General features: G+C 39.0%; 2 protein-coding genes across 2 annotated transcripts in view; one reads left to right on the forward strand and one right to left on the reverse strand.

Annotated features, from left to right (window-relative positions):
- The first annotated feature begins 2157 nt into the window (after positions 1-2157).
- On the forward strand, positions 2158-12392 carry TRMT61B (tRNA methyltransferase 61B). Its single transcript, XM_037066659.1, has 7 exons — positions 2158-2886; positions 4054-4156; positions 6314-6504; positions 10492-10583; positions 10982-11208; positions 12141-12218; positions 12301-12392. The coding sequence occupies exons 1-7, from the start codon at positions 2191-2193 to the stop codon at positions 12342-12344; spliced, it is 1431 nt and encodes a 476-aa protein (XP_036922554.1). The 5' UTR covers positions 2158-2190; the 3' UTR covers positions 12345-12392.
- A 190-nt stretch (positions 12393-12582) lies between these two features.
- The window catches only part of SPDYA (speedy/RINGO cell cycle regulator family member A), a 28374-nt gene continuing 19571 nt past the window's right edge, over positions 12583-21385 (reverse strand). The window contains exon 7 of the mRNA XM_037066658.1: positions 12583-12694. Within this exon, the coding sequence (XP_036922553.1) occupies positions 12603-12694 (92 nt within the window). The 3' untranslated portion in view covers positions 12583-12602. The remainder of the gene's footprint in view (positions 12695-21385) is intronic.

Below are 21385 nucleotides of genomic sequence, written 5' to 3' on the forward strand. Positions count from 1 at the left end.
ATTTGTTTTTGAAACTGTTAGTTTTCTGCCAACCTTATTTCCAGTCTGTTTGACAGTTTGTGGAAGAACAGCTTAGGACCACTCAGTGGTTCTTCCTACCCATTCAGTGGCCTGAGCAGTGGGGACTGCAGACTAGTCTTCAGCCACAGTGTCCCTTGACAGTTATTCCGTCGTTAATGTAATTGCTTGACTAAATGCCACTTTTATTTCCTATTCAAACAATAGAAGGAAAGGAATGCCATTTTGTGTTTGCAGTTTGTCTCAGAACAACATGTACATTTTGTCTCAGAAGACATGTACATTTATTCCCCATATTTTTTCAATATACCTTCTCCTTCCAATTCCTACTCTTTCTGAAATAACAGTCAAGTATCATTTAATAGTATTTAGGATAAAAATTATTGTAAGGCTTAGGATTCAGAAGGTTCCAACTCAGACCCATATTTGGCGATGATAATAAAAAAATTGGTCGTAGAAACTTTAAAAAAAAATTAAAACCCAAAATGAGATGTGCATTTAGAGTGAGGGGGAAAGCAGTTTCTTCACTCATTTTTAAGATTAAAATAGAGAAACCTGATGATGGACTTTATGGTGGCTTATATTTCAGAAAGCACAGATTAGAATAGTATTATGTCTTCAAAAGTAGTAGCGAGACCTGTTTCATCTAATTTAAACGGAATTCGCAGCCCTGTGAAGATGTTTTGACTTTAACTCTGAATCAGCTGTACTGTTTGTTGCCAGGTCTTCTAGAAGGGTTGTTAGGGTACCAAGAGCGTGGACTGCTGAGCGGGACTACTCTGGAGAGGAAACCCTGTCATGTGACCTGGTTATGGGATGTTGCCGGTATCACTGAATCTCCCTGGGTCAGTTTCCTTATGTGTAAAATGGGAAAAAATTTTTCTAAGGTAGGGTTATTGCAAAGTCGAATTAAAGAAATACCTAACGTGCCTGGTATCGCCAGACCCTCAGTAAATGTTTTCCAATTAAATTAATATTAAGAAGGTAGGTTGGTGATAGTGTTGAATGAGACTTTGGACTCCAAAGATAATCTTTTCCTGGTTTGGCTTTGTTTTTAGGAGTAAATAAATTTATTTTGATTTAATTTTTTGGGCAGTGTCAAAACCTTTTAAAGAAATCCAATTAAAGCGAATCAGAAAATACAGTTAATATTATGAGCGGGGGGTAGGAAGCTTAAACAACAAAAATGTCTCACAGTTCTGGGGGCTAGATGTCCAACATCGAGGTGTGGACACCGTTTGGCTTTTTCTGAGACCCCTCTCCTTGGCTTGCAGGATGGTCTTCTGCCTGTGTCCCAATGTCTTCTTCTAAGGGTAACAGTCATACTGGATTAATGCCCATTCCAATTATTTCATTTCAACTTAAGTATAAACGCCGTCTCCGAATACTGTCACATGTTGAGGTACAGAGGGTTAGATTTCAGCACATGAATTGTTGGGGAGGGGGGAGTGTGAAATTAAGCTTTTAACACGCCTTGCCATCCGTGTTAGCAATGGTCTTTTGAGATGCTTCTAGTTTGGGGGAGAGTAAAGTACTTAGTGAACTAAATATTACGTTTTAATTATTAAAACCAATTACGTTAAACAAGCACAAAGTGAACTCTGCCACTGTAATCTCTGAACCCAGGTCAGGCACGCAGGTGTCCAGAACGGAGTCCAAGGCACTTGGTGGGGCCGGGGAAGGAGCGCGGGTCAAGCGGGTGGCCCGTCCAACCGCCATCTGTCACACGCAACTCTGGGCCAGTTCCACACATCCTGGGGGTGACCAAGAGACGTTCGTGATCCCGATTACCAGAGAACTAATCCTGGCGCAGGACTTGAGCTTATACAACACAGCTTTCACAGACTTCGTCTCTCTTAAACCCCCTGTCCTCAGGCGATGCTGATGGAGACTTGTCAACGGTCGTTATTTAGTCAGTCCACATTCCAAAGAAGAATTTGGGCCGCTGACGGGTTTGGGACACGATCCCGGCGGGTCACCCACCAACAAACTTCACTGGTCAAGTTCCCAGCTCCTCCTCTCCACCCGCTAAACGCAGGCGCAGTCACCGAGCCCTCCTCCCGAAGGTCCTCCCAAATCTCATGGCGGCCGCATCAGTGCGTCGCACAGCGAGCGACAAGGCCCCGCCAGTTCTTACGTCACTCGTCCGCGACGGCGCCTGCGCAGGTCAGCATGCTGGTCGCTGGCCGCCGCGGGCCAGTTCTGCTACATCTGCGGCGCCTCCGTAGGCGGCCAGTGATCGCGACCTGCCCGTTACTGCGTGGCCTTGGACAAGAGCCCTTCGAGAGAGCCCGGTCACTGTGTCTCAAGTCCTCTCAAAGAGAAGCGCGAGATGGAGAAGGAGAGCACAAGGCGACACCAAAGAAAGTCCCCAGCGCAGAGTCGCCTCCATCTCTCCCTCCGAGCGTCCGTGGCATTGGGACCAGATGTCATTCGTCCCTGGAAAGCCTCAGACTGCCGACGCCTCCAGAGGAGTCACCCGCTCGAGAGCGCAAGGACTCGAGCGAAGATCAGGGCCAGGCCAGCCCCGCACGCCGGGGATCCGAGACTCCCTCACTATCGGCCCTGGTCGAAGAACTTCCAGTCCCCCCTTCCTGGTCAGCTTCCAGAGAGGAGCCCTTTCGGGTTGGGGAACTGGTTTTAGCTGAGATGGGGAAGAGAGAAACACAATTTAAAAAGTTATTTAGGTTGCACAAGGCGGGACATTTAAACAGTAACTGGGGGGTAGTCCCGTTCAGCGACATCGTGGGGAAGTTCCCTGGCCAGATACTAAGGAGTTCCTCTGGTAAGCACTTCATGCTGAAGAGGCCGGCATTGGAAGACTATGTATTACTGATGAAGAGAGGTCCTGCCATAACGTATCCAAAGGTAACGCGATGGAATTTAGGTGCATGTTGGTTCCAGAAAGAGCAAAACTGATGCACTACTGCAGAACCGATTCACGTACTCAAAGCAGTAAAGCACATCTCATACGTTTCTGGTTTTATTGTTCTCAGCCTTTGGGGGGAAAATCCACGGATATGGCTTTTATGCTCATTTTAGGAACCAGGCAGATTTTAATTTTGACTTGGGAGTCTCAGTTCTCTAAAGAATTGAGTAAAGTGAAGAGAATGTCGACTACTTTAGAGTGATTTGGACTCACTAGGCAAATAATAAGTACTTATATTTCCTCCCCATAACTCTTAAGTTTACAAGTTCAGCACCCAGGAGCACCCCGAACTCTTTTGGGGACAATCTTTTATCACCATTATGGTGATACTTTAATCTCCAGGTTTCAGTTACCAACAATGGATATATTATGATGCTTTACCTTTAGAAAAAAGTTTTCTTATTAAAAAAGATAAAATTAAGCATAAACTGTTTATGCTTGTTTTTTAAAAAAGGTTTTATTTATTTATTTGTAGAGTGAGGGAAAGGTAGGGAAGCAAAGAGGGAGACACCAGTGTGTGGTTGTCTCTCATATGCAGCTGACTGGGAATCAAACTCACAACCCAGGTGAGTGCCCTGACCAGGAATGGGTCAGCGACCTTCGCTTTGCAGTGCAACACCCAGCCAAATGAGCCGCACTAGCCAGGGCCCTGCAGATTCATTTTCATAAAAAGCCATTTATATTATCACTTCAGTGTCATGTCCCAGTTACTTACCAGGTCAAATTTAATTTTTTTTTAGCCTGGCATTTAAGTCTCCTTATCTCTCCTTCTGAGATAGGCAAATTGTGTTTACCCCTGTTTTGTTCAAAACTGTTTCTGCCTTGTGGATGTTTCCTTAAATTCAACACTCTGTCTTTAAACTAGGACAATCTGCTGATTTCTCCTTTCGCTGAGCTCTGATGGTACTTATTATCTGTAATTTCAATATTATACTGCTTTATTTGCTAATTAATTCTCGAATGTCTTATTTTATCAAGTAAAATATAAAGTCTTGCTAACAGGGCCAAAGTTTAATCCTTTGTTTTCACTTTTTTCTTCTCCGAATCCAACGTAGTATTTGATAAGAGTAGGTGCTTAGTACATATTTATTGTTTTTAAATCATAGGATGTAAATATGATGCTGTTGATGATGGATATTCACCCAGGTGATACTGTTTTGGAAGCTGGCTCGGGTTCTGGTGGAATGAGTTTGTTTTTATCCAAAGCAGGTAAGAGACTGCTATAAATGAGCTGAATTTAGATAACAAAGAAAAGATTCAAGCTGTTCATAAGTCAAATAAATAAAGTTGCTTTAGAAATTATTTACATAACTTTGAGATACAGAGAATTCTCTTTGAAACCAAATGTAAGCAACTAAATTTACATTTTGTATATTTTTCCAGTCACTCTCTTTGTAAACCTTCATTTTCTTTGATTTCTCTTACTCTCTGTGCTTTTTAATGCTTCTACTTTATTTATAAAAGAAAGAAAGTAAACTTTTTATTTTAAAAAGTTTAAACTTTTTATTTTAAACTTTTTATCTTTATTTATAAAAGAAAAAAAGTAAACTTTTTTTGGAGCATAGCATAACTACAGAAAAGTGCCCAGATTATACCTGTATATCTGAATGAATTTTTCAAAATATTTTTATTTATTTGTAGAGAGAGGAGAAGGGAGGGGAAAAGAGAGGGAGAAGAACATCAATGTGTAAGAGAACATCCATGAGTTACCTCCCCGGCCTGGGACCAGACCCACAGGCATGCGCCCTATCAGGGAGCGAACCTACAGCCTTTCCTTTGTGGGGGTGACTCTCAACCAGTCAGAGCTTAATGAGTTTTCACATAGTGGTCACCCTCGTGTGGCCGTTACCCAGACCAAGATGTGCTGCACCCCAGAAGCCCCTTCGTTTCCTCTCAGTCCTGTCCTCCCAGAGGTGACCACCATCCTGACTTTTATCATCATGAATTAGTTTTGCCTGTTTTAAACTTCAGATAAAAGGAATCACACAGTATGTACTCTTATATGTCTGGCTACTTTCATTCAACATTCTGTTTATGAGATTCAGCCATTGCATGTAGCAGTGTTTCTTTCATTCTAGTTGCTACATAGTTCCTTCATTTTATAAATAAATCACAACTTATCCATTCTACTCTTGATGGCATTTAAGATGAATATTATGAATAGTGCTGCTCTGAATATTCTGGTACTTGTCTTTTGGTGCACATTAGTACATATTTTTGTTAATAGTGCCAGGTGAATTCTCAGTGTGAAAGAACATAGATGGAGCGCTGTCAGCTGCTGGGCTGGCATACTATCACAGGTAAAGAATTATTGTTGGTGTTCATAAATAGATTGATCATAATATAGAACTAAGGTAAAGCTACATCATGAAGAATGTTCCTGTCTTTGAGAAAATCTATATGAGCCCTGGCTGGTGTAGCTCAGTGGATTGAGCACGGGCCTGAGAACCAAAAGATTGCTGGTTCAATTCCCAGTCAGGGCACATGCCTGGGTTGTGGGCCTGGTCCCCAGGAGGGGGCATGCAAGAGGCAACCAGATATGGATGTTCTTCTCCCTCTCTTTCTCCTTCCCTTCCCCTCTCTCTAAAAATAAATAGATAAAATCTTAAAAAAAAAAGAAACTATATGAATCGTCAGTTGGTAAAAGTACTGCTTGAAGGGAATACCTGATCAAAAATCAAGAGGTATATAGTAAACATATATGTATCTGTTCATGCTCCCACCACTTTATGTCTGGGTACCGTTATCCTAGTTGATTATTGTTCCCTATGACCACTTAATTCCTCTGAGTGTCAGGGTTGCTTTCTGGCTGCCTGTGCAGTGTTCCCTTTCTCACATATTAATAGATTCTGAACAGCGACAGAAGTCTATTTGGGTAGAGGTTTTGGGGTTTGTTTGGTTTTTTTAGATTTTATTTATTTACTTTTAGACAGAGGGGAAGCGAGGGAGAAAGAGAGGGAGAGAAACATCAATGTGTGGTCATCTCTTGTAGGCCTCGCTACTGGGGACCTGTCCTGCAACCCAGGCATGTGCCCTGACTGGGAATTGAACCAGTGACCCTTTGGTTTGCAGGCTGGTGCTCAATCCACTGAGCCACACCAGCCAGGGTTCTACTGGGGTAGTTTTTTAAAAAATCATTTATGTTCTTTAATGCATTCTTTTTTTTTAACTAATAAACTGTTAGAGCAGTTGTAGACATATATGGGTCAATTTTATAAAGATTATAGATAGAAATATACTACATTATACTTGAACTATTTGAATTATTTCTTCAGACCTATATAATAATACACTTTCACAATAAGTTTTAACATTCTTTTATGAATTAATACTATGAAGTCTCATAAATTATTTTTTTTAATGAAGTTGGATCAGAAGGACAAGTCATAAGTTTTGAAATACGAAAAGACTACCATGAACTGGCTAAGAAGAATTACAGACACTGGCGCGATTCATGGAAAATTAGTCATGTAGAAGAGTGGCCAGACAATGTGGATTTCATTCATAAAGATATTTCAGGAGCAACTGAAGACATAAAATCTTTAACACTTGATGCGGTAAGTTTTCAAAAGTGGTTCCTGTGATACTGTCTAACACAGAGTACGAAGAAAACAAGGATCACACTTTTTTTATATGGGAGAGGATCTTCCTTCATTATTTGCTCCTTTGCTTTATATCCGTCATGGGAGGAATATTTTCCTTCAATATCACCATGGGATTTAGAGTGGAGAGACTTATTGAATCAGTTGCCAAAGTTGTTCATAAATATAGGGTAGTGACCAGGGAGGAGTAGTTGAGCATCATAAAACTGATGCAGACTCTGTCCAGCAGGTCCGTATGTTGTGGATGCAGTGAACGAATTCACACGGACTACCGAAGTCCTGTGGTGAAAAAGGGGCAGCCATTCCCTCAAGGGGAGAGCACCTTGACCCTTGCCTGGACAGGCTTTTATTGACTTTCTAGTAGCATACATCAAAGAAGGTTCTCATTCATTATGCTTAGGTTTGCTTTAGGTAATTACTTTTTACATATAACAAAGGAAAGCATGTTACTGATTACTTCCTACAGAATAACAAGGAAAAAATGTAAATGCAAGAGAACGATAAGAGTAATTGGTCTGGTTACACTTCAGTCCTTGGGAGAATTAGCACAGACTTCAGGAAGTTACTTTAAAGATACACAGTAAGCTTTTGCTGCTTCAACTCAGGGTGAGGGATTTTTAGGAAGAGCAAGTCTCAAAGCAGCCTAGATATAATGCAGGCCAGATGTCCCACGGGCAAGCTGATCCATGGGTTTGGCATCCTGTGCACTGCCACGTGCCTATGGGCTTTCCAATAAGGCTGGGCTACATTTGCCATTGCCAGGCAGATAGGTTCCCTATAGTAAACCTCAGCATTTCTAGGGTAAAGGAAAAATAATTTGGAAGCAGCATTGGGAGCATATGAGACCAGCACCTGAGTTCATGTTGTGAGATTTGGGGGGATAAATCACCTCCATTTGAGAGGGAACAGGCCAGAGGCATCTTTAGACAGTTAAAGTCATGATGAAGAGGAGGATTCATCAGTGACCTTAAGGATAGAAAGATTTATCATGAACAAATCTCCAGAAAGTGGAGTGGAAGAATTTGTGGAAAAAAGAACCAGGGGGAGGTTGAGAAAGGGGAGGAGCAGAGCAGTATGAAGATAAAAGGATAGGTGACCAGAGGATGACATTTTACGCTATAAGCAGTGATGGTGGAGATGTGGGATGGGAAGGTCTTAGTTCACTTCAGAGTTTTGGAATTCTAGTATAAATTGCTTTATTCTCGATGATGCTATTATCCATTCATAGCTTGACATTATGGACTGAGGTCTAGGTAAGGAGTCTTCGTTTTTCTTAATTGGCTGTTGGAAGGTTGGATTATTTTAGGACCCCTATAAGGGAACTTAGGTGAGAAAATGTCAAAAGAGAAAAGTGATGATTTTATCAGGACTGGTTCTTTATCAAAAGCCTACAGTTTTAAAGATTTTATTTAGTTAGTTTCAGAGAGAGGGGAAGGAAGGGAGAAAGAGAGGGGAGGGAAATATCAATGTGTGAGAGATAAATTGATCAGTTGCTTCTCACACACCCCCAACTGGGGACCTAGCCTGCAACCGAGGCATGTGCCCTGACTGGGAATTGAACTGCTGACCATTCAGTTTGCAGGCTGGTACTCAATCCACTGAGTCACATCAGCCAGGGCCAAAAGCCTATAGTTTTAGTAGCACAGCTTCCTGGACATAAAGACCAGAGTTCTTTTTCCTCATCTTTGTTTGGCTTGCATTATTATAGCTTAATAAGGACAAAAAAAAAACCCCATCAAGTTAAGGGCATTATTTTATAGATTATGGGAAACTGCTGCTGAGTTTTTAAGTAGGGGAGTAGAATATCCAAATTCCTGATTTAGAATAATTCTGGTGTTAGAATGGAGGCTGTGAGTCTATACAGAAAGCTGTAATGTTTCAACAGATATAATGAGGTCCTGAAGAAAGGCATTGGCAGTAGATGCCTTGGAGAAATAATTAAGAGGTATGTTTGTGGGACTGGATAATTTTAACCCAAACAGAAGTACAAAATCCCACAGATTCTCAAGTAGATAATTCAAGGTAAATAAAATGATGACTTTTTTAAGTTTCTGGTTTGAGTGACTGGATGAATGGTTAATGTTAACCAAGAACAGAGCATTGAAAAAGGTCGGCAGGTTTCTTGGCTTTGGTCCTTGTCAGTAATACAGCAAAACTACAGTCAAGAAACCTACATGGGCCCTAACTGGTGTAGCTCAGTGGATTGAGCGTGGGCCTGTGAACCACTCGATTGCAGTTCGATTCCCAGGCAGGGCACATGCGTGGGTTGCAGGCCAGTTCCCAGCAGGGGACTCACGAGAGGCAACTATACATTGATATTTCTCTCCTTCTCTCCTTCCCTTCCCCTCTAAAGATAAATAAATAAAATCTTTAAAAAAAAGAAAAAAGAAACCTACATGGGTCCATCATGTTGATCCTTTGATCCAGTCATTGCGGTCTTTACTTGGATATCTAATAGAAAACTTAAGCTCATGTTCAAATCTGAATTCTTGATTATTTCTCCTTAAGCTCAATCCTCCCATAGTATTCATCGCTTTCCCTGTTAGTAAATGACATCTCCATTCTGGCAGATCCATTCTGATGACTACGTTTCTCTTCCATCTCATAGCGAGTTTCTTTTTGGCTCCTAGCTTTTCAAAATTTATACCCCTTCTCATCACATCCAGTGCTGTTTGCTAGTGCAAGCCATCTTCATCCTTCCTTGCCCTCTATGTCCTTTCTACATATAGTTTTATAAAGTTATAATGTACATACTACCACTAAATTAAATACTTTAAATGGCAATTGTTATTATGTTTACCATGGAAAAAAGGTTTTTCTAAAAAGTCAGATTATATCAGTCTTTAAAACTTTCCAGTGGCTTTCCCTCTTCCTGAGTAAAGCTGAAGCTCATAAAATTCTCCCAAATCTGTCCCTCTCCCACTCCCACCATATCCATTTTAGAGCTCATCTCACGGTTTTCCTCACTTTGTCCCCACTGCAGTGACAGTGGCCTTCTCAGACTCACCAGGTGTCTATCATACAGACCCAGAGCCTTTATATTTGCTGCTCTCTCCATCTGGAGCGCACGTTCCCCTTAAATTTCCACGGGGCAAGCTTAATCATTTCTTCAGGTTGCTTCACTGACCAGCCTTTGAATAACAATAGCACTTTCCCTGCCTTGTCACTCTGTCCCTCATATTCTGCTTTATAATTCTATAGGTCTTCATGACATTCATCACCCTCTGACTTGTGTACTTATTGTTCAATGTCTGTCCCTTTATTAGGATACAAATTGCCATTGAAACCAAATGGTATGTAAGCTCCCATTATATTCTTATCACTTGGCAAATGCTTGGCACTTGGAAGGCACTCAAATAATTAGTGAATTAATAATGTTGTTCATTGATGCATGACACTATTTTTTAAAAAATACAAACAGTAGAGTAACTTATAATTTAGTAAATATACTGATGTGCCAACTAATCTTAGTTGTCTGGAATTATCTTTCAATAATAGTCACTTTATTTTTTCTATTTTGACCATATTTCATTTATTATTTTTTTGGAAAATTCTATTTATTCATTGTATTCATTTGACATCTTTTGTGATTACAGCCCTGTATACTGTAACTGAATGAAGAATAAATAAGGGCACACTCATAAACCTACTTCCCCCCCATGTATAAGTTACATGAATGTTTATAAACTATATCTAAAGAAGGATTCTTGTATTATCAGTATTGCCCAGTGCAAGAAATGTCATTACAATCTTTGTGTAATTAAGTACTGTGGCAAATTGTATAATAATAAATATGTCTTTTGGTGAGGAGTAAAATGAATTAGTAGAACTATATTCTGAAAAATGAAATAATTTAACTGGGTATCAATCTACCACGATAAGAAAAGAAAACCTATGCTTTACTTAAATAGAACTCAGTCTGATTCTCTTTTTCCCCCACAGGTAGCTTTGGATATGTTGAATCCTCAAGTTGCTTTGCCTGTTTTATATCCACATCTTAAACAGGGTGGTATATGTGCTGTGTATCTAGCAAAGTGAGTGATGTGGCTATTACTTTTAATGTGATTTTAAACACTTGTCATATGTAACAGTTAGATAATATACATTATGCTGTAAAACTTATGAGATGACGTGTGTCTCAAATCTTTTATGTTGTTGTTTAAATCATCCTTTACATAAATGATAATATAGCATGCATATTTTTCTGGCAATTTAGAAGAAAACTTTTAAAACTGTAATGTGAACAATAATGTTAAATTATGTTCTCTATATTTTTTACTTAGTATTCTGTGAAATTGCTTATTATGTGCCCTCACTTGCATTTTTACTTTTTTCCCCTTCATTTAACAATAGCATTTAAATCTGGATAAGAGATACAGTAAACTTAAGGTTGCTGTACTAGAAATTTAAAGTACTTTCACTTTTCTGAAAGCATCACACAGGTTATTGAACTTTTAGATGGAATTCGCATCTGTGAACTTGCTCTCTCATGTGAAAAGATAAGCGAAGTCATCGTCAGAGATTGGTTGGTTTGCCTTGCAAAACAGAAAAGTGGGATTTTAGTTCAAAAAGTAGAACCTCAAATCAACGTGGATTTACAATTACATTCTCAAAAGAAAAGCAGAATTGAAGGAGAGATGTTTCAAGAGGATGACTATGGTGAGCTTTTATTTTATTTTATACAGGTGTTTGCAGTGATAAATGGAGACTAGTTATCTGAGTGTATTGACCAATAAACTATAAAAATATTTCTCCAGGATTTTTTTGCTTCTAAATTGACATGTGGTATTTACAGTATTAAATTAAAACCATTAAGGGATAGAATAATGACTTTGCTTGTTTATGTAAAGCTGATACCTTTGAAGAACTTAGCTTCTTATATTCGTATTTTACTGTGACAGGGAGGTTGGCTTATACTGCGTGTGTGTGCATGTGTGTATACACTAAAGAATTTTTACAATTTAAATCAGTGATTATTACTGGAGGAAAAGAATTTCACAGGACCTGCTATGCAAATAACTAATATTTGCTATTTATGCTGATAGAATTCTCTAAATTAAGGTCCTCATTGTATGTACACATTTTTTTAAGATTTTATTTATTTACTCTTTAGAGAGAGGGAAAGGGAGGGAGAGAGGGAGAAAAACATCAATGTGCAAGAGATTACATCAATTGGTTGCCTCTCACATGCCCGCGTAACTGGGAAACCTGGCCTGCAACCCAGGCACGTGCCATGACAGTGAATCAAACCTGCAGGCTTTTGGCTCACAGGTCAGTGCTCTAGCCACAGAGCCACACTAGCCAGGGCTGTACATATTAGGCTACAAACAAGCTTTTTCAAATATCCCTTGATTTATGATATGGATTTATCTATTTGGTTATAAAACACATATAAGTTTATTATACAATCTTTGACAAGTTGTTTCTCTAAGATAACTGGTATAGTAGCTCCAAAACAAGTTCTAAAAAATTATGTGAAAGAAAAATTTACAGTAAAGTGACATTAATTTGTACTTTAACAGTTTTGAAATATTTGAACAACTTATGAAATATTTTATGTAGCTTACAATATACATTTTGTTCTACAACAGAAGAATCACATTCTGATTTTCCATATGGATCCTCTCCCTATATTGCTAGACCTATACACTGGCAAACTGGTCATACAGGTGAGTAATGTTTTCAGGCCATGTTAAATGGTGTTTTCTTCTAATTATTATAATGACCTCACTTTTTTTCCCCTTAAATTAGCTTTTCTTGTCAAGTTGAGGAAGTTCAAACCACAACTTAACTGAGTATCTCAGATGACAGCAACTGATTTGAAGACAGAAAAGTAACAAAATACAACTTTATACTGCAAATCATCACTTTCATAGATTGGTACTTTTAGCCATTGCTATGATTTGTGTAACTTTCCCATACAATTTTGAAAAATAACAAAAGCTAAAGAAAGATGTGTAACATTTCAAAACTGCTTAAATGTCCATTTTGACACTTGTCTTGTCGTTAGACATTTTGTCATTAATGATTCCAGGTTGGTTTGTTGAGCTGTCTCATTCTTCACTCCCTGTAAACCACTCCATAGATTTGTCTTTCTTCATGAAATTAGTTTTCTTTTCTTTCTTTGATTGACGGTCATTGGCTACTGAAATAAAATATGCATTTTAAGATAAATTTAATGTACCTGTATTTTAAATATGTATTTTAATGGTTTATATGTTATCTTTAAAAATTACAAAGTACACTTTTCCAGAATCTATAGGGAACTTTTACAGGTTCCATGATCATGTAAAAGGAGATAATTTTTAAAAGTCTGTTAGTGATAGCTATGAGTATTTAAACTGGAGGCAAAAACTGTTAAATCAGAAATTTCATAGTAATACATAGTGTACAACTATAAGGTGATTGGTAGTATAATATTAAGGCAAGGAAAAGGGGTAGATGTAAAAAAAAGATTGTGAAGGAAGAACCAGATAAGCTGGTAATTTATTGAATGTAATGGGAGAGAAGCTATATATTTTCAAATTTTTATCCTCTATTCAGAAGCCCTTTCCCTTAATTCTCTGGGCAAAACTGGACTCAGTCAATGGACGGGCCATATACTTCCTCTGAAAAGTTTTCACCTTTCGTATCTCTCACCTCTAGAATCTTTTGTGCTCCTAAATGTTGATCATATAATTAGCACTGCCTTTATCATATAATTTATAAGCCCTGATTATGTCTTAAGTGTAAGGATTTTTAACCTGGATGACTAGAATAGTAGTAACAAAAATAAGAAAGTTCAGAGAAGGATTTACTTTTGAGGAAAAATTATTTGGTTTTAGATTATATAACAGAAGGTCCCATGCCTGCCTATAAGACCCAGGATTAAGGTTTGGATTATTGGTTTTTTCCCTTGGCTTCACTCTAAAATCTGAGGAGTCCTTAGGCAATACATAATAATGCATATCCATGTTTCAGATGGACTGGCCTAGGTGTCATAAGGCTTCAGACAGTATAAGGTGAAGAGAACCACTGTACAGTTTGTATGGGGGTTGGGGGTGTCGACCCCCCCATGTGGTTGAAAATCTGTATATAACTTTTCATTTCCCAAAAACTTAAGTACAGTTGGCCCTTTTTATCTGCAGGTTTTGCATCCATGATGCAACTGTTTTCAATCCAGGGTTAGGAATCAGTGCATGCAGAGGACCAACTGTACTAATTGTATACTGTTGACTGGAAGCCTTACCAATAACAACCAGCCAATTAACACATTTTATATATTATATGTATTATATACTGTATTATTAAAGTACACTAAAGAAAGTGCTAAGAAAATTGTAAGAAAATACATTTACTGTATTTATTGAAAGAAAAAGCCACAAATAAGTGAGCCTGTGCAGTTCAAGCCCGTGTTGTTTAAGGGTCAGCTAGTTTAGTTAGTACAGAAATGTGCAGCCCTGGCCAGTATGGCTCAGTTGGTTGGAGCACATACCTAGGTTGCAGTATCATCCCTGGTCCAGGTGCGTTTGGAAGGCCACCAATCGAGGCTTCTCTCTGCCATCAGTGGTTCTCTCTCCCTTCCCCTCTCCCTTGCTCTCTAACCTGTTGGTGTCTCTGGGCCACATTAGAAGAAGAAGAGTTGTCTTGGGCCAAACATTAAATACACTGCTATACATAATCACACACAAAAAAATCTCATAATATTTTAACTAAATTTACAACTTAGTGCTGGGCCACATTCATAGTCATCCTGAGCCAGCTGGATACCCCTGCTAAAGGGAATGAAAAAATGTCCTTGGGTGAGAATTAAAAAAAAAAAAATGTGCCCTGGCTGGTGTAGCTCAGTGGATTGAGCGCAGGCCTGCGAACCAGAGGATCACGGTTCAATTCCCAGTCAGGGCACATGCCTGGGTTGCAGGCCAGTTACCAGTAGGGGACACATTAGAGGCAACCGTACATTGATGTTTCTCTCCCTCTCTCCTTCCCCTGTAAATTATAAATAAAATTTAAAAAATGTGCAATGTATTCAACTATAACTGGGTTCCCATCTTGCTGTTTTCGTTTTGATGTTGTTTTACCTGGCATCTGTGACTTTTCTGAGTTTGTATCTTCATTAGTAAAATGAGTGTCAAAATGCTACTTAAGAGATTTTGGTGGGGCAGGTCAGGTGTTAAATGAGACTGCCTTTTTATGTCTACCAGATGACTGGTGATTGTGATGTATCTAAATTTGTAAAGAATGCCTCATCTATCCCTCCCCCTAACCACCTTGTCAAAATAAAAAATATTTTGCTCTTAATGTCATACCCCTGACCAGGTAGCTCAGTTGGTTAGAGTATTGTCCTGATGTGCCAAGGTTGCAGGTTCAATTTCCATTCAGGGCACATATAAGAAGCAATAAATGAACGCATAAATAAGTGGAACAACAAATGGATTGATTGATCTCTCTCTCCCCTTTACCCTCCCCCATTCCTCTCTCCCTAAAAATAATTTTTAAAAAAATTTAAATAAATGTCATAAACATGTTCAGGTAAAGTTTGTTGTTTTAACATTTTGTGGAGAGAATTTTAAAAGTAGAAAACATTTTTTACCTGAAAAGTGAGAGGTTACTTGCTTGTGTTTGAAAGATGGAAGCATTGGTAACCATTGCTAAGCTTTAGCGTAAAAGCCTGGAGGAGAGCATCAGTTCTTTGTCTCTCCTGGAGCATGCTGAATTTAATTTTCTGCAACTAAAAACTGTTAGGTGATTTCAACCACCCTCATGTGGATGGGAGGAAGAAAATTTTGCTAGCAGAGGTCAGTATGAAGAATCAGCAGCTGCTGAGGCAGTAAGACTGGCCACTGCTTCAGATAACATTGTGTTACCCTTAACTGCCCTCCCCTCTCTGCTCTCCCTCCTCCCAAATACTTTAGTCTCTTATTAAGCCTAATGAGGGAAAATGAGTATAAATGTTTAGGTATGCAAGTTGATTTATTTGTATTTCCTACCTTCTGTCATCCTGAAACAAAAGATCTTACATTTATTCTTGAATTAACCAGCTGACAAGTAAATACTTGTTCCTTCCTGTATTGCAGGGGTCCCCAACCCTGGGACCTAGACCGATACAGGTCCCCTGCTTGTTAGGGACCTGCCAGGAGCAAAGCGAGCTTCCTGTCTCTGCCTTGCCCCACCCCCTGTCCACAGCAGGAGGTGAGCAGGTGAGAGCCTGAGCTCTGCCTCCAGAGCCTGCCCCCACCCTCAAACCTGTGGAAAAGTCTTTGCCCTGGCTGTTGTGGCTGTATGGACTGAGAGCCAGTCTGGGAACCAAAACGTCACCAGGCTCAATGCCTGGTCAGGGGTGGGTTATATAGGTCAGGTCCCTTTGGTGGTATGTGAGAGGCAACCAACGGATGTTTTTTTTTTTGCACATCTGTTTCTCTCCCTCTTATTCTCCCTCCCTTCCCCTTCTTTCTATAATAAATGAAATCTTTAAAAAAATTTTTAAAGAAAAGCTGTCTTTCAAGAAACCACTTCCTGGTGCCAAAAAGGTTGGGGACTGCTGTTGTATAGGACCTGTTTATCCTAAACCCAGGGCTTCAGGGTTTTCATCAAGGAATGGAGTGAAAGCACAGTGCCATTTACAACTCCCCTAAGTCAAGTGCTTACCTATTACAAAGATCAAAGAATGTAGATAAAAGGAGTTGGGAGAGATGGGAGGGAAGCTAAAAGGAAAATCCTTACTTATCTTATAGTAGACCCTTTTAATCTTCAAATGTGAGTGAGCCAATACAAATGATAGTTGGAGGTATTGCAAGGGACTAGAATACATGTTGCATCAGTCAAATCTGTGTAGTGATCACTACGGCCAAGAAATGGAACAATGACTGAAGCATGACCCCTACCTCTTCAAGAGTCTACTTTCTCTTTAACTAAAGCTTCAGTGGCCACTTTTAATCTCATAAGGATGTGGTAAAAATAAATAGGTGAAATTCTGAAATAAGGTGGGTCTCATAGAGTTAGAAAGAACCATAAAAAACCTGTCAGTTTTATCATCAGATGGGTGAAAATCTGGAAGACTTTAGAAGACATGAAAAAGATCACTGCTAATAAAATATTATCCTGATTCTGTTTCAAAATGAAAAATGTCAGAGGAATACTATAGCTTTATAAATATAAGGTAAATAAAAATTGTAGTGTGATTGAGCCCTGGCTGGTGTGGCTCAGTGGACTGAATGCCAGCCTGCAAACTCAAGGGTTGCTGGTTCAATTCCCAATCAAGACACATGCCTGGGTTTTGGGCCAGGTCCCCAGTAGGGGGCATACGAGAGGCAACCACACACTGATGTTTCCCTCTTTTTCTCCCTTCCTCCCACTCTAAAAATAAATAAATAAAATCTTTTAAAAAACTGTGGTGTGAACCCTGGCTGGTGTAGCTCAGTGGACTGAGCGCGGGCCTGCGAACCACACAATCATGGTTCGATTCCCAGTCAGGGCACATTCCTGGGTTGCAGGCCAGTTCCCAGCATGAGACTCACGAGAGGCAACTATACATTGATATTTCTCTCCTCTTCTCCTTCCCTTCCCCTCTAAAGATAAATAAATAAAGTCTTAAAAAAATTGTGGTGTGACTGACTAAACGTATTTCTACCTTATATGATTATCTTCTCATACAAAATATTCTTCAATGCCACTTAAACCCCAACAAAAATGAAGTATGCAAATAATTATGGTATTTGTACCATGTCATGATTTAAAATCAGCTTTTCAAAAACTAATAACATGGGAAAATTCTTTATCATAAATGAAAAAACAGACCTAGATATGGTATGGTTCTAATTTTTTTTAAATAAAAAAGTAGAAAAAGTGTATAGTATTCCAAAGCTATAGTAATCAAAATGGTATTGTATTGGCATAAAACAGACACAGAGATCAATGGAACAGAATAGAGAGCCTAGAAATAAACCATCATATCTATGGTCTGTGCTCAATTAACTTACAGCAAAGGAGCCAAGAATGTGTGTACAGCCCTGACTGGCGTAGCTCAGTGGATTGAGCGCGGGCCTGTGAACCAGACGATCGCAGTTCGATTCCCAGTCAGGGCACATGCCTGGGTTGCAGGCCGGTTCTTTGCAGGCTAACTACCAGCAGGGGACGCACAAAAGGCAACCATACATTGTTTCTCTCCCTCTCCTTCCCCTCTAAAGATAAATAAACAAATAAAATATTTAAAAAAAAAAAAAGAATGTGTGTACAATTGGGAAAGGATAATGATGTGGAAACACTGCAAAGAATGAAACCGGACCAGTACCTTACACCATGCACAAAAACCTACTAGAAAAGGCTTAAGTGTAAGATCTGAAACCATAAAACTCAGAAGAAAACAGGAGGTAATAAGCTCCTTGGTATAAGTCTTGGCAATGGTTTTTTGGACTTGACACCAAAAGCAAAGAAGCAAAAATAAACAGTGAGACATCAAACTAAAAAGCTTACAGCAAAGGAGATGTTCAACAAAGTGAAAAGACAACCTATGGAATGGGAAAAAATACTTGCAAATTATATATTTCATAAGGGATTAATATTCAAAATATATAAAGAACTCACACAACTCAATAGAAAAAACCCTAACCAATTTAAAAATGGGCAGAAGAGATGAACATTTTTCAAAAGGAGAAATACAAATGGCTAAGAGGTACATGAAAAGGTGTCCAACATAATTATCAGGGAAAGGCAAATCAAAACCACAATGAGATATCTCACACTTGTTAGAATGACTATCATCAAAAAGATAAGTACGTATTGGTGAGGGTGTGGAGAGAAGGGAACCCTTATATGATGTTGGTAGTAGTGTAAACTAGCACACACAATATGGAAAGCAGTGTGGAGGCTCCTCAAAAGAGTAAAATTAGAACTACCATATGGTCCAGAAATATCACTTCTGGGTACTTGTGTGAAGGAAACAAAATCACTATCTTAAGAAGACATTTGTACCCCCATGATTACTGCCACATTATTTACAACATTCAAGTGTGTTATATATATGCAATGCAATTATTCAGCCAAAAAAAGAGGAAATCCTGCCATTTTCAACAATACAGATAGACCTTGAGGACATGATGCTAAGTGAAACAAGTTAGAGAAAGATAAATACTGTGTGATTTCACTTATATGTGGAATTAAAAAACAAAACAAAAACAAAAACCCGAACTCATAGATTCAAAGTACCTTTTGTTGGTTTCCAGAGGTGGGGGTTAGGGGAGCAGGCAAAATGCATGAAGGTGGCCAAAAGGTACAAACTTCCAGTTACAAGATAAGTCAGTCCTAGGAATGTAATGCACAGCATGGTGACTACAGTCAACAGTACCGTATTGGATACTGGGAAGTTGCTAAGAGAATAGATCTTCAAAGTTCTCATCATAAGAATTGTAACTGTGGTGATGAATGTTAACTTATTGTAATCATTTTGCAATATATACATGTATCAAATCATGTTGTATGCTTAAAGCTAAAACAATGTTATATTTCAATTATATCTCAATGTTTTAAAAGTATACAGAAAAAGAAGAGGTAAGACAAAGGACCTCTGTGTTTCCTTTCCAACCTTATAACATAGTACTATTGATTTTTTTAAACAAAAAAAGTATAGATAAGACAGAGAGTTCAGACCAAGACGGAGGCATAGATAAAAACACTTCCTTGCAGAACCAAAAGAAGGAAACAACCAATTTAGAACAAAAAAATATCAGAACTGCCAGAAAACCAAACTGCATGGAAGCCTGAAAACCAAGGAGTTAAAGAAGAAACATGTATCCACTCTGATAGGAGGGGTGGAGACAGGAAGCTGGGGTAGAGAGGACTTGCAGCAAGGGAGTGCCCATATTTGCGGATAAACCGAGAGGACAAACTGGGGAACAAGACAAACCACATAACTGAGGGTCCCAGCATGGGGAAATGAAGCCTCAAAAACTGGCTGTAAAAAACGGCGGTGGTTGAAGCAGTGGGAGAAATTTCCAGCCTCACAGGAGAGTCTGCTGGAGAGGCCCACGGGTCCTAGAATGTATACAAGCCCACTCACCTGAAATCAGTACCTGAAAGGGCACAATCCACTTGTAGGAAGCAGAGGAAGTGACTGAAAGTGGGGTGAGAGCCAAGGAAGATAGGAAGCAACACTGTTCCCACTCTGACCCCTCCCCCACATACAGTGCCACAATGCAGCATTGTGGATTACCAGCCCTGACTAATACCTAAGGCTCTGCCCCTTACAACCCAGCAGGTATGCCGAGACAAAGAAATATGGCTCAAAAGAAAGAACAGATCAAAACTCCAGAAAAAGAAGTAAGTGACCTGGAGACAGACAACCTATCCGATGCAGGGTTCAAAACACTGGCTGAGGAACTTCTGAGACAACTTCAAACATTCCAACATCTGAACCATAGGTTGCCAGAAGGAGAAGAGGAAGAACAAGAAATTAAAAGCTTACTTAAACAAATAATGAAGGAAAACTTCTCCGATCTGGTGAAGGAACTAGACATGCAAGTCCAGGAAGCTCAGAGAGTCCCAAAGGCACTGGATCCAAAGAGGAACACACCAAGATGCATCATAATTAAATTACCCAAGATTAAAGATAAGGAAAGAATCTTAAAAGCAGAACGAGAAAAGGAGATAGTTACCCACAAAGGAGTTTCCATAAGACTATCAGCTGATTTCTCAAAAGAAACTTTACAGGCAAGAAAAGGCTAGAAAGAAGTATTCAAAGTCATGAAAAGCAAAGACCTACATCCAAGATTACTCTATGCAGCAAAGCTATCATTTAGAACCGGAGGGCTGATAAAGTGCTTCCCAGATAAGGTCAAGTTAAAGGAGTTCATCATCACCAAGCCCTTACCACATGAAATGTTAAAGGGACTTATCTAAGAAAAAGAAGATGGTTAAAAATATGAAGAGCAAAATGACAACAAACTCACAACTATCAACAATTGAACCTAGAAGACAAAAACAAAAACAAACTACTAGAACAGGAATAGAATCACAGAAATGGAGATCACATGGAGGGTTACCAGTGGGGAGGGAGAGAGGGAGAATGGAATAAAAACGTACAGGGAATAAGAAGCATAAATAGTAGATACAAAGTAGACAGGGAGAGGTCAAGAATAGTACAGAAAATGGAAAAGCCAAAGTATCTATATGTACAACCCATGGACATGAACTAAGGGTGAGGGGGAAATGCTGAAGGGTGGGGGGTTGCAGGGTGGAGGGGGATACAGGGGAGAAAAAACTGGGACAACTGTAATAGCATAATCAATAAAATATATTTCACAAAATATAGAAGGAAACCAATAATCACTGATAAAACTAGATGATTAAATTATAAGTGAATTTATTTTCTTAAAATTTCTTTTGAATAAAATAAACATACTGGCCCTGGCTGGATAGTTTAGTTAGTTAGAGCTTCATCCCAATACACCAAGGTTGTAGGTTCAATCCCCAGGCAAGGCACATACAAATATCAATCAATGAATGCATAAATGGAACAAATCAATGTTTCTCTTCTCTCTTTCTCTCCCTTTGTCTCCCGCTGCCTCTCAAATCAATAAACAAAAATTAAAATAAAAAACATTTCAAATGCTCTTAAAATACTTACTACCTAAAATACTTGGGACCCATGGTAATTAAATTTCACTTTAACATAAATCATATTAAATATCTTTTAGTTTAGGTAAGGCACCAACAGAAACAGTAACACAAGGCAAAAAGTAACTGAGAAGGGGAAAACTCTCAATACTGATTTAATTCACAGTGCTGTAGTATATATTACTATGTTTCCCTGACTGTTAAGAACTGCCTCTAGGTCAACAACTAACTTGGATTTATTAAAAAT

The sequence above is a fragment of the Sturnira hondurensis genome, unplaced genomic scaffold, assembly GCF_014824575.4.
Source record: "Sturnira hondurensis isolate 20B ecotype Veracruz unplaced genomic scaffold, ASM1482457v3 Scaffold0016663, whole genome shotgun sequence".
Lineage (NCBI taxonomy): Eukaryota > Metazoa > Chordata > Mammalia > Chiroptera > Phyllostomidae > Sturnira > Sturnira hondurensis.

Excerpts from the sequence above, each read along its gene's own strand:
- TRMT61B (XM_037066659.1), top strand. The coding sequence starts at position 2,191 with ATGCTGGTCGCTGGCCGCCGCGGGCCAGTTCTGCTACATCTGCGGCGC. Across the intron at positions 2,887-4,053 it reads CTGCCATAACGTATCCAAAG|GATGTAAATATGATGCTGTT; the intron begins GTAACGCGATGG and ends TTTAAATCATAG. Across the intron at positions 6,505-10,491 it reads AATCTTTAACACTTGATGCG|GTAGCTTTGGATATGTTGAA; the intron begins GTAAGTTTTCAA and ends TTTCCCCCACAG.